This window comes from Barbus barbus, assembly GCF_936440315.1.
Source record: "Barbus barbus genome assembly, chromosome: 35".
Lineage (NCBI taxonomy): Eukaryota > Metazoa > Chordata > Actinopteri > Cypriniformes > Cyprinidae > Barbus > Barbus barbus.
This window is the reverse complement of record NC_136763.1, coordinates 15,764,387-15,778,400: the sequence shown is the minus strand read 5'-3', so window position 1 is coordinate 15,778,400 and position 14,014 is coordinate 15,764,387. Positions and strand designations below refer to the sequence as shown.

General features: G+C 35.7%; 1 protein-coding gene across 4 annotated transcripts in view; it reads left to right on the top strand.

Moving 5' to 3' along the window:
• Nucleotides 1-12,229: 12,229 nt before the first annotated feature.
• The window catches only part of LOC306855402 (membrane-associated guanylate kinase, WW and PDZ domain-containing protein 1-like), a 126,151-nt gene continuing 124,366 nt past the window's right edge, over nt 12,230-14,014 (top strand). For 3 of the 4 annotated variants that reach the window (XM_079394107.1, XM_079394105.1, XM_079394104.1), the window contains exon 1: nt 12,233-12,998. In XM_079394107.1, the coding sequence (XP_079250233.1) occupies nt 12,701-12,998 (298 nt within the window). In that variant the 5' untranslated portion in view covers nt 12,233-12,700. Of the gene's footprint in view, nt 12,999-14,014 lie in introns of all 4 variants that reach the window. The other variant, XM_079394106.1, reaches the window with a different exon arrangement.

The following is a 14,014-nucleotide window of genomic DNA, read 5'->3' as shown; positions in this document are numbered from 1 at the left end:
AAATCTCAACATTGAATCTATACTAAAATACTACATTTTAAGCTCATGTGAGTATTTTATCCATATTTTCACAAGTGCTATTCATTTCTTTATGTGTATAACTTTTTTTAATCACTGCACCTTTAAAGGGGTCATCGGATGCAAAATTCACTTTTAAAGTTTTTACATTTGTCTGCTAAATGACAAAAGTAAAAAGTAAAGAGTGTAAAGACCATCAACTCTACCGTGCGACTCCACCGGCAAGGGATAGAAGTATCGCTTTTTATTTTAGTTTTTTCATTTATATGTTTATTATTGAAATGTTGTTATATGCATGTGTCAATTTTATTTAATTTCTCTATTTTCTTAAATATGTGGGTATATAGTAATTTTCTTAAATATGTGGGTATATAGTATTTATAGAGTTCTTTTAGTTTTAGTTACTTTTTCTTATTTGTAAGTCGCTTTGGACAAAAGCGTCTGCTAAATGACAAAAGTAAAGTAAAGTAAAAAGTAAAGTTGTTTGAACATAAATGTGTGTTGGAAGTGTGTGTACTCCCCCCCCCCCCCACCCCACCACCCCCCCCCCCCTCGCTGACCCCCCTCGCTGAACAGAGCAGACGCAGAGAGAGAGAGAGAGAGAGAGAGAGAATCCTCTCCAAATACAGATTAAATAACCATGATTTAGAAATAGAGAGAGGAAGACATAGGCAAACATGGACAGAGTGAGAGCAGAGGATCTGTAGACACTGTGCTCTACAGCAAATAGAGGACGAGAAACACTTTCTGCTGATTTGTCCTAAATATCACAATGTGAGGGAAACGTCTCTCCCCAGATTTGAAGCCCTGATCCCATCATTTACTGAATTTAGTGATACTGAGAAAATGCCCTTCTTACTTGGAGAAGATGATAATACAGCGGCACTAGCTGCTAAATATGTATTAACCATTCACAATGTTAGATGTTAAACATGATTACCTTGAAACTGACTTTATCTTTTCATTTATTTAGATGGATTTAATTTTTTATTATTTATGTTGTTTTTTATGTTGTTGTTTTACACTACCATTGAGAAATTTTAACTAAAGTATGTTATATACTTTTCATTAAGACCCTAAAGAATCATATCAATTTGTGGAAAATGGGCATCCGATGACCCCTTTAATTTTTAGTTAGAAGAAAGTTGACAGATTGTTGGCATGGCCTTTTCAAAGTGTTGAACAAATAGCTAATGTGTTTTGAACTGGTTTAAGACCATTTTAAACTTATGTTAAATTACGTTTTATAATAATTTTATTACTGTATATGTTTATTGACAAATGTATTCTATATCTATTATATATTCGCATGAGATGACTCTGTAAAATTACTAAATAACGTCATGTCCTTGCCATTATTAACCAACGACTGTGATTGGTCCATCGTGATCAGCGCTGAGAAAACAAACAGTACTACTGCCACCAAGAATGTGGTGCCACAAGAATGTACTGTCATATTTTCACCACTAGATGTCAGCATTTTAATTATATTAGATTACATCAAATCACAACAAATTACGTATATTCATTTGACTCTGTCTCTTTACGTCTGAGATTAAGCAGATCATTTACAGAGCTGTTGAAACTGTAATTTGGCATTTTGGCATTCCCTTATATATAATATCTGTTCTCACTATTCAAGCAAAAAAATAAACTTCTCATTTCTATAATTGAATCCAAATGCTTACTCCTCTCTAACAAAATAAAATGATTGCAGTAATCAAATGCAATCTTTTGACCCTGATTAACTCCATAAATCGTTAGATGGATTTAGATTTTGTGAGTCTTATTTGTTTACTGCAAAAAAGTTTGAGCCATATGACTGTGATGCCATATGACTGTTAAGAGGCTTTGCAACTCAAAAAAGTTTGAATGTTTTGGACAAAAATATTTGCAGCGAACAATAATTTTATCATAATATTTGTTACTCACTGCTTGCAGCAAGTTCTGTGCTGCTCTGATGACTGAATCCAGAGCTTTTCATATAAATATACATGCAATAACACACCCACACTCTTTTGGATAGGTTATGTCACTTTGAACAGTGCTTTGAATAGTTTCACAGCCACATATAATGAAGGACATGCAGAATAATCACCGTAATCAGCACACAAACTAGTCTGACATCACAATGTCAGCATATGAACAAAAAGAAATAGCATGAATCAATTGTGATTGAGACAGTACTGACAGTAGTTATAATCTGGACCATGCAAGCCTATAAGCCAATGTTTAAGGATTAAACAAATGGACAAAATACTGTACATCAAGAGAAATGATTTTCACTTACCAAATCATGGATGTGCTGGTTACTGCAGGGAGTCAATATAAGTAAAAAATAAAAAACTTATTGCAATTTGCAGTACTTTTCTGTGCAAATTTTGTTTCATTCTTTAGACAGCACTTTGCGCACTCATGTTTTCACTAAGACAAAATCAAAGGTATTTATAAAGTTAATATATTCGTTTTTATTTATATTTTACAACATTTTACAATCATTTTTTTCGGTGACCCTTTTATTTAAAATTTTAACATAATATAATCACACCTTCTTTTAAGATAATATTATAAATAATTTATTTATTAAGAGTTTGTCTATTTTTACAGTATAGTATAATGACATTATATATTTGATATAATATATCGTCTGCTAAATGACAATGTAAAATGCAAATGTAAATATTATTTTATAAATTTCATTGTTATTTTTATTTATTAGCGACATTATTAATACTTGTAGTAATAGTGATATATTTATGCCATTTATCGATACACCCACCCAAATATTAAACACCTAATAAGAGAAAAGTATGAAGACAAAATCAAAGGCATTTCTAAAATTAATATATTAGTTTATCCATAATTAGTTTCATTGTACAACATTTGTAAAATTGGTTAATAATTATGTGACTAATTTAATTACTGATTTACAGCTACACAACATAATCATCACGCATTCTTTAAAATTGTTTATTATTATTATTATTATTTACTTATTAAGAATTATTGTAATATTGCATATATTGTATTTATAAATATCATATTTATTGTTTGTATTATTTGTAATGTTATTTTTATTTATTAGCAGTAGTATCAATACTTTAAGTAATAGTATATTTATGCCATTTATTGGTATGTGTGTCTGTGTGTGTATTCTATTTTGTAAGAAGAATTATTAAACATGAAATAATTTTTAAGTTTGAATATTACTAAAATATAAGTCTGCCTCTATCTATTACTTGGCATTCTTTCGTCTCTGTAATTTGAATCGAGCGATGGAAATTTTATCATGAATTTACAAGTGGGAAAACTCAGATTGTTTACATGCGCTTTCTCATTTGAATGCACTAATGGTTTCTTGCCTTCAATATACCCATAGATCACCTGCTATTTTGTCCAGGAGTAATTACCCAGAGCGTACGTGAGCGCTGTGTATACTGCTTATAGATTTCATTTTGTGAGGTTTCCCTCTGATTTCCCTTGCCTCAGGAGGAGGTTATTATTGACTGGCATTATATGAAATGTCTCAGTCGATTTTTCATCCCACTAATGCCTGGACCTGTGGAACTTCATCTGTCCTGCGAGACCCCGCTTAATGAGACTCGTATGCAAGCCAAATCTCACCTCCAGCGGTTGGAGAAGATAGATGATTTCACTGCATGTCCTAGTTGTCACGTATATCTGCCCAATGCTTTTAGACTTCACCATCAAAAGGGTTTTTTATTATTCATGGCATGGTGAAGTAAGAGGTGGGAATAGTGATTTTAAAACTCTGTGTACTTTTCCTACATGAATTAAACATGGCTGTCAGCTGTGGGTCGACCACAGGTCTGGTCATCTCATCAGAATGTTACATATACACCTTAACTCTCTTTCATCCCAGTCCAAGCCAAAGAAAAGGTGTAGCCAAAGATATTGAGACTGGAGACTAGAGTTTTTATTCACACAGAAATAATGATATGATATGTTTACTTGCTTTAACAAATTTTACAAGCTGGCTAATAAGTATTTATTTAGTGTAGTGTATTTCAGTATTTCTCTTTGTCTCTCACACATGATCTAACTCAGATGAAGCAGTGTGTTTTGTGCTGACAACACCCTGACCCACAAAGCTCACGCTTTACGAGCTGCTCACTGACATGGATCACTTTGTTTCCGGAGTTATATAAACACTAGGAATGTGTGCACACGTATATTCACAATATGAAAATAAATGCTTGATAAAATACTCTGACTCAACCATGCTGAATGGAATAAAAAGATACACGGTTAGATGATTATAAGATTAAAGGTGAAATGTGTGATTTCTGTGCCACTAGAGGCACCAAACGGAACTGTGACGGTTCAAGTTTAGCATATTTTTTAGACAATACAATACAAAAAATCAACAAATAAATAAATAAATTGGTCCCATTTTTATTGATTGCACCAATAAATTGTTCACTGTAGGACTACAAAAGTAAGTAAATAATGTACTCACACTTTGGCCATCCAAGATGTAGATGAGTTTGTTTCTTCATCGGAACAGATTTGGAGAAATTTAGCATTATATCACTTGCTCATCAACAAATCCTCTGCAGTGAATGGGTGCCGTCAGAATGAGAGTCCAAACAGCTGATAAAAACATCCACACGTACATCCACGAGACTCCAGTCCATCAGTTAATGTCTTGTGAAGAGAAAAGCTGCATGTTTGTTCAAAACAAATCCATAAAGCATTTTAAATTTAATTTGTCGCTTCTGACCAAAATGTCCATAATTTTGTCCATAATCCATAATAACACTCAAGTGAAAAAGTCCCCTGTTATTTGCTTTGTCCATGTTTCTCTCCTGATTCAGACAGGATGGCTGGATAAAGCAATATGATGTAATTGAGCTGGAAGCAATGGTTTGAATTTGGAAATGTATTTATGATAAATTTTCCTTTTTTTTTTTTTTTTACAAACATGCAAGTTTTTATCAGCTCTTCAAACTCTAGTTTTATCAGCTGTTCGGACTCTCAGAGGATCCACTGGTGAGCAAGTGATGGAAGACTACATTTCTCCAAATCTGTGCCGATGAAGAAACAAACTCATCTACATCGTAGGCTGAGTAAAGTGTCAGCAAATTTTCATTTTTGGGTGAACTATTCCTTTAACTGTTCCTGTTGCTAGATTTCTTCAGCAAGTAAAAGAACATCTATTCAAGTCCATATGGAATTTCCCCATAAATAGTATGAAAATTAATGGCTTACATGTAAGGGGGAAGGGGGAAGTCGTGGCCTAATGGTTAGAGAGTCGGACTCGTAATCGAAAGGTTGCGGGTTCGAGTCCCCGGCCGGCAGGGATTGTAGGTGGGGGGAGTGAATGTACAGCGCTCTCTCCACCCTCAATACCACGACTGAGGTGCCCTTGAGCAAGGCACCGAACCCCCAATTGCTCCCCGGGCGCTGCAGCATAAATGGCTGCCCACTGCTCCGGGTGTATGTTCACGGTGTGTGTGTGTGTGTGTGTGTGTGTGTGTGTGCATTTGTTCACTACTCACTGCTGTGGGTTAAACGCAGAGCACCAATTTCGAGTATGGGTCACCATACTTGACAATACGTCACGACTTTTTTTACTTTACTTTACATATAATCTGTATCTATGTACATTTACAGGTTATATTTTACTCTGTGCTCCCCAAATCATCTCAGAGTATGAGCAGACACTGACGTGCATGTGGACTGAGAGATGTAATTGAATGTGCCATGTCAAGCCTGAGGTAGAGAGCAAATGTTATGTAGCAAAGCAGAGCAAGAGAAAGAATGAGAGCAAGGCTCTAAAGGGACTTCAACAATATTTTCCTTGTGCGTTTATAGCCGCATTCCGGTAACACATGCATCTTCTGATAGTTATTTTGGAAAGGCACTGTATTGAATTATTCTGGACTTGCTCTGCCTGAAACTTTATACATTTTGAATTGACCTATATGCGCGTATGCACTGTAACGATTAGCTATATGGCCCATTTATTCTTACATATACGTGATAAATGCTCACTTTCCTTATTTCCATCTGGATTTCAGCCAAGACTGCACTGAGCATAGCACATGTAAAGAAACATAAAGACTTTCTGCCACACAGAGCCTGTGTGCACTTTAAAGTGCACTTTAACACTTGCAAGAGACATTAACATAAATTAGTGTGCTAGTGTTAGCTGGCTAATCCTTTATCCTGAATTAGCACTTATAATGGCTCTGTCTCTGTTGTACAGGAAGACCTAATAAATGTGGGCCAGCAATTAGAGGTTATCTTCAAAAGTTACATCAAAAGTTTAAAGCTTCTTCTCTTGAGGCAATCCAGACCTTTAATGGGTTATGAACAGAAAACCTAACTCTTTTTTATCTCAGTTTCTAGAAAGTACGTGGTAGGTTCTATAAAATATAATATTATATTATATTATATTATGCTTCAAAGGTTTGGGGTCAAATAAATGCTCATCAAGGCAGCATTTATTTGATCAAAAATACAGTAAAAACAAGTAATATTGTGAAACATTATTACAATTTAAAATTATTTTCTATTTTGATATATTTTAGAATCATTTTAATATGCTGATTTGGTGCATTGGCAATGTTGAAAACAGTTGTGCTGCTTAATATTTTTATTGAAACCATGATACATATTTTTTTCAGCATTGTTTGATATAAAGTTCAAAAGAACAGCATTTATTTGAAATATAAATATTTATCATTCTTGTTTTTAGTATCACTTTTGATCAGTTTAATGTGTCCTTGCTGAATAAAAGTATTAATTGCTTAAAAGTAATTAAGTAATCAAACAATAAATATTGTGTTTTTATTTCGCTGCGCCATAGCCAGTAGAACCTATTTGTTGACTTTTAGTTGCTATATACAGTATGTCATTTTCAAATGATAAAATCCAGATACAGAATCAATGAGCACAAGCAGAAACCCTTGGAGTGCATCTCAATTGCCTTACAAAATGAAGACAGGGTCACTCTTTGAAGATGATTCATCATCTAATGTTATTCTACCTAAACAGTTTCCTATTTTTTAACCGAATCACCATTGTTTTTAATGTAGATTAAAAACAAAGTCGTGGGGAAGTTAAAAACACTGTGGGGAAGTCGTGGCCTAATGGTTAGAGAGTCGGACTTGTAATCGAAAGGTTGCGGGTTCGAGTCCCCGGCCGGCAGGGATTGTAGGTGGGGGGAGTGTCCAGCGCTCTCTCCACCCTCAATACCACGACTGAGGTGCCCTTGAGCAAGGAACTGAACCCCCAATTGCTCCCCGGGCGCCGCAGCATGGCTGCCCACTGCTCCGTGTGTGTGTGTGTGTGTGCGCGTGCGTGCGTGCGCGCACTCATTTGTGCGCATTTGTTCACTACTCACTGCTGTGTGTGTACCAATGTGAGCACCAATTTCGAGTATGGGTCACCATACTTGACAATACGTCACAACTTTTAGATTAAGGAGTCTGCCACTAGGGCTCTTGATCAGAGTGATGATGTTTTCGATCCCAGGTTTCTTTTCCACAAATGCTTCATTATAGACACATTTGCTTCAGTGTGGCCTATATGTGTGTGTGTCACACCTAGAATCTCCCCTACCACTGCAAAATTTGCATTTAAAGGGTACAAAGTCCTCGTCTTGCATAATCACACTCAGCATATTGTGCCTAACTCACAGGCCAGTCAAGGTTGTGCGCTCACTGTAATTCATTCACCCACTCATGCCCCAAAAGAAGAGGAAAATGCAGTATAATTTGTAGGTAATGTTGTTATTGAAACTGATCACACCAGAATGGAGCTCATCCTTCCACATCACTTTCAAAGCATTCCTGCAGTCTCAGTGGAAGCTGACACTGGAACCATACAAAGAGATACTGGGGCCACAAAGTGGGTGGTGAGCAGCCCTAAAGCCAAAGCTGAATTGATATAAGCAGATTTAAAGGGACTGTTTACTCTGAAAAATGAACATTCTGTCAACATTTACATGCAGTGCAGGAACAAATGTCACGTTACATTTCATTTTTCATTGATATTGATGACAAAAAGTACAAAGCAAAACATCAGAATGAGAGCATGAATAAATGAATACATGAATAACATGAAAAACCCGAGAGTTGATTATCAAAGAAATATGCTAAATTGAGAATGTCACATGATTGCATTATACATAAACTCTCAGAAAAAAAGAACCTTTTGAAATGGTACTATTATAAACACTTACTAATATGTATTTGTTAGTTACAAAGATGTGCTCTTTAGTTTTTGTACTTCAGGGTATCGCTCCAGTGACAACTTTGAACTTTTTTCACATAGTGTAAGAAGAAAAATATTTTTCTAATTTTTTGTGTACATACACTCACTGCCAAGGTCACAAATGTCCCATCTACCATTCGTCTTCAAACAGAAAGATCAAGCATAGTCAAGGACAGCAGTTAAATTAAAACAGAACAAAAGGCTTTTATTCATCTTGTTTGTTGAGTGTAGCCTATAAAGGCTGATTTCAACATCCATCCATGCTTTGAGTGAACGTTTATTTATAATACCGCGCACATCACTGTGAAGTGACCATTTGGGTTTAATAGAAAAGTTTTGCAGGCACCTCTTCTCATCTAGTCGCCAATGAATTCCAATAGGGATTCTTTTAAACTGTGCTTTGATAATGACTTTCAAAGAAGGATATATTTTCAGATTTTACAGTGAAACATTTAAAATTAATCCAGAAATCAAACTGGACTTTAAAAAAAATACAACAAAAAAAATATTTTAATCCACCCACTGAAGAGCTTTAGGGGGATCATATTCTAACCAAAGGATGTTTGAAGGGTTTTATGGTACTTTCCAGCAATTGGATAGCACATTCATGTTAAGCTAATGAACAGGATTGCAGCCACAGAGAAAGAGAGACAGAAAGAATAAGACAGATGATGAGCAAAGACGGAGAGATTTGGGCTTCAATTGTGCATCTGGTCAGCTGGTTACATTTAGTAAATAAAGATTATGCAGGAAACGTGTTTACTTAGACACTCTAAATAAGTATTACATCAATGTTATCTATAAATTTGCCAAATGAAAAAGCTGTTTACTCAGTTTTCACTCTTGTGTTGATATTGTATATAACCACTCTTGAAATAATAATAATAATTTTTGCCTGTTTCTGGTAAAACTGATTTGCAACACATTTACACAAATGATTCAAATATGCACTCAGTATGTATTACTATTATTATTTTAGCTTGTATTATTGTATTTGTTTAGCATGCTAATATGATTCATACTTACACCTGATATGAATGCTGCCAAATAAAAAATCTCTTGTCAAGCCAACAAAGTTGAGCTTCAGTTGACCATGTTTGATGTGCTCTATGTATGTGTGTTTATTAGTGTTTAAATTTGAATAAAAATCTAAATTAAATCTATTTAGCATATAAAGCAACTGTGTCTTTTCAGGCTTTGTTTAAATCACTCAATTTATATGAACTTTTTGCTTCATAAAGCTTGAAATATTTGGTTCTTTATGTCAATACATAAAGAAAAAATTGTGTTCTGAGGATGAATGAAAGTCTTACGAGTTTGTAACGAAATGATTTGAGAGTAAATGATGGCATAATTTTCATTTTTGAAAATAAATAAATAATCCCTTTAAAGATCTTAAGATCTTAATCTCCTAACAAATGGTAAACGATAAACTACTGTATACTTTAAGTTTCCATTGTCAATTTTTTAAAAATAAAATAAATAAAAAATAAATAAAATAATGTGTATAATGTCCACTCTAACAAAATTGTGCTAAATAGCACTAAAAGTGGTTCTTTGGCTTGTAATCGCAACTTTAAGTGCATGCTACAAAGCATCTTAAAGATGGTGCTATACAGCACCTTAACCACCCCCAAAGAACCGTTGAAGAACCATTACATGTTCTTTATAGGTGCTATCTAGCACTTAAATTGGTTCCCCTATGACTACGAGCCAAAGAACCACTTAGCGACCACTTATCCGCTTGCTATATAGCACCTCAACTACCACAAAGAACCACTGAAGAAATGATTTTTATGTGTGTGTGAAAATATAAGGGTATATAAGAAAAATCTATTTGAGAAATATTTATATCATCTGTTCCAGTCAGACAAGATTTAATTTCAGAAACTCACGAACTATTAATAAGCAATATCAGCAAATTCATTAAGTCTGATGTTGATAGTGATGCTTGCCACTAACCAAGTATAGTTGCAATCAGTGCAAACATAGGCTATTGAATATTGCATTTAGATGTCAAATCCAGCTAGAAACTAGAACAATGCAGAAACCTAATTTTAAAGTTCAAAATGGGATTGTGTGGTGAACTGATAATGCTGTAGGTGAACTTATGAATTACATAATAAATACATTCTAATTCAAATAGAGTAAAAAAAAATCATTGGACTGACAAACTGCATGATATGCCAATGTGTTCATGTGTTATCAGCTGAGAGCGAGGAAGGGGGTTGGGAAAGTAAAATGTAGATAGTTTGCCTTCTGCAACAGGGGTTTCTTGCGGGAAGGAATCAGAAGGCAGATGGAATCAAATGAAAAGGAGAAACAGGGGTCACAGTCATTGTGCATCAGCCACCCAGACTTAAATGACGTGTTCTGGCAAGGCGGTTTGTGGTAGAAGGCCAGCAGTGAGAAAGTCCTGCCCACTCTCAGGTCAGAGAGGATTTGACTGGCAAAATGAGAGAGATGTTGTTGTAAGTTGCACACCCAAATATACAACTCTACTTCCACATCAGGTCAGGTGTATACCTTCCTTACTTCCTTACTGAAACAAGAAGGTGCAAAGCATTTTTTTGGTCATGCAAGTGCATTGAGCTTTAGGTCTCAGCTGGCACAGGTCAACGAGAGGGACATCAGATTTTCGCTGGAGCCAAACAGCATTTAGTTACCACTTCAAATTTGCTCATGATTATTTCAGGAGTTAAATCGGGTTAGACACGTTACATCATCATTCAAAGATCCCAGATGCAGCAGACTGGCATGGCGTGAACGCAGCAAGCGTCTGATAGCTCCGCTGACGATTGGAGGAGAAGTTGCACGGTTTAAGCTTAAAAGCACTCTGTTTCCTGTCCCATCCAGGCCAATGGTTGGCGTCTCCAGGGAGAAGGAGTACTTTGAATGTTATTTTTAGGATCAGAGAGCTCATTTGCTTTTCCCAAGGTGAACATTGAAGCCCATCTGATCCTGACGATGGCCCTTCACGTGTCAGGCTCTAACATGCTGTCAGACAAACACATGCAGAAAAAAAAATACTGTATGACTATAGACATAAGTGAGAGAGGTGAAGAAAAATAGTGTAATTGAAATGGGACTTTCCTTATTTAAAAACACATACATTTGCAAAGAAATGCTGGAATGGTTGATCGTGACAGTACTGACATTGATCAAAATAATTATATGGCTCGATACCACTGTTTCATGTCTGATACAGAAAAACAAACACAAAAAATATGACAAAACATCTAAATTATAATATAACAACAATATGTATTACACATAATTGTATTGAATATTGATAATATGAAAATCATAAAACCAACAATAATTTTGTAAAAATGACTGCTGTTACTACGTTACATCTGCAAATGTATTATGAACAGTACATTTGTGATATCTATTACTTCATAAATATATAGACACTATAAACAGCGTTTTGGAAAACATGGCACTTTTTTTTTTTTTTAGAACAACAGACATGGAAGGAATTAATATGGGATTCATATGGGATGAACCCTTATATTCCTGGCAAACAGATAAAACTGGAATGTAGGAAACAATTTCCTATCTTTTCAAACAGCAAGTCTTAAACATAACACAACTCTGGAAATCTTTTAGGCTAATGATTTATGGCTCAGGCCTAGTACAGTGATTCGGAAGATGTTTTCAATTAATCTCATTAAAATTAACTAGTTTTACATGCTGATTTTATACAGTCATATAGCCACTTTTAAAGTCTTGGTGCGATTATTGATACATGTCTATGATTGCAGTTATTTATTGCAGCATTTGGAAGATATATAGCGCGAGAGGCGTTTCATGAAAATCAGCTTAGGTTTGTAAATATTATCATTCTCTAACTGACGGACATTAGGACCTGGTGACGGACGCACTAAGGATTCCCTTCAAGAGTCCGAAGGGAAATAGTGCGCATGCGCGCACGTTACATTCGCTCCATCCCTAGTTGAGAGCAGGCAGAACAGGATGAAATGTATCAAAACAGACGTCAACGCTGTACCTGTTTAAAGGAGCCGTGAACCAGGAGGAAACGTTCACCGACAATTCAGGAATTCCACTTAGAAGTGTTTTAGAAAAAAAAAAAACTATTTGGAAACAGCTTAAGACTTAAAGAAGTGTAGTGAAAGAGGTTTATGAAATTAAAACACAAGCAGATGAGCGCAACCAAGAGGATTAAAGGCAAACATGTAAAGGAAATCAATACAGGTTAATTAGAGAAGAGAATTTCATTCGGCGAACAGCCGGACAATGGCTTGAGTTTGTTTTTTCTCTCTTTTTTGGGCTGCGAAGAAGCTGCATTCATGACCGAGGAGACGGAAAATAAACTTTACCGCGTGTGCATGGGATATTTCATTCTATGAAACTATTGCGTTTTCTGGTCTGTCAGCGGAACCACCTGTTTCTGGGCGGATTTGATTGATTCATCATGTCCAAAGTGGTACAGAAAAAGAATCACTGGACCACCAAAGTTAACGAGAGCACGGTCTGTAAGGACGCCCGCGGCGAGCTGAACGTGCAGCTGCTCGGCGGAGCGGAGAATGGTGAGTTCGCTTATATCGGACCCGTTAACGGGAATGCCATACAGTACAGACACGGGAAAGTGTCCGAGGGGGAATTACTGCTGGAAGTGGAGACGCTCTCTGTCTCTGGATTGCCGCTGTATGATGTGCTGACAGTGATCAAGAACTGCAAGGGACCGATTAGGTTGAAAACTGTGAGGCAAGGTAAGAAGAGTGCTCTTATCTCACTTTTCTTTCCCCCATGTGATGTATTTACTGTAAACAAATCATTAAGGAATTGTTTCCCAATAGCTTTGCCTGGATAATTTGGGTGACTTGGACAAGTAGTAGAGATAGGCCTATGTTTATTATTATTTTTTATTATTATTAATTAAACAATTAATTAATTGAACCCATACAATTACTGATATGCTGATTTTTAGTTATTGTTTTAATTATAAATGCTTTTCTTAAAATCATTAGACTGCAAAAATAATAGCCACATTTAAAACATTTATTTATTTGTTGTGTGTGTATGTATATATACATACATGCATACTATTTCTTTATTTAGCTATATTTTTGTAGTTGCATGATTGTTACTAAAATTCACAGACAAGACAAAATTTTCATGTGTGAATTCACAGGACCTGGGTTGTGCGTCCCTGAAAAAAGAGCTCAAGCAGCAGTACTTTTTTATATTTATGTCATTACATTAATTCATTTTTGCACATTTATTTTCATTTTTCTTTTGGACGTCATGTAATGCATTTCTCAGTTATGAGAGAATGGATCCCGGTTTTTAAGCATTGTGAAACTTATTTGCCCCAGGTTAAGTCAAGTTGAACTTTTAAGTTTTAAGTGCAACTTGACAAAAAACATTTCATGGAAGGTCAGATATGCCGAAGACCCTTTGTAGACGCTCTTTGATAAGTTTAAAGCATGACTCACTAAATAAAGTCACATGTGATACCGTTTGTCACGTTTCTAAGCGCATTCGTCGTTTATTTCACTTTATTCCTTTATGAGGAGTTGATGAGTGAGCTGTAATTTCCAGGTAAAGGCACTACAGACTGTCCATTGTGCTGAAGCTGTGGTGACTCCCCACAGGGCTCTGCCTCATCACATGGTTTGAGTTATGCTGCTCTCCCCACTCTGTATGCTTCTGCCTATTTCACCAAATGACTTCAGACAATATCAGGAAACCAGCCAATCAACTCGGACTGCATTCCCAGAGCACT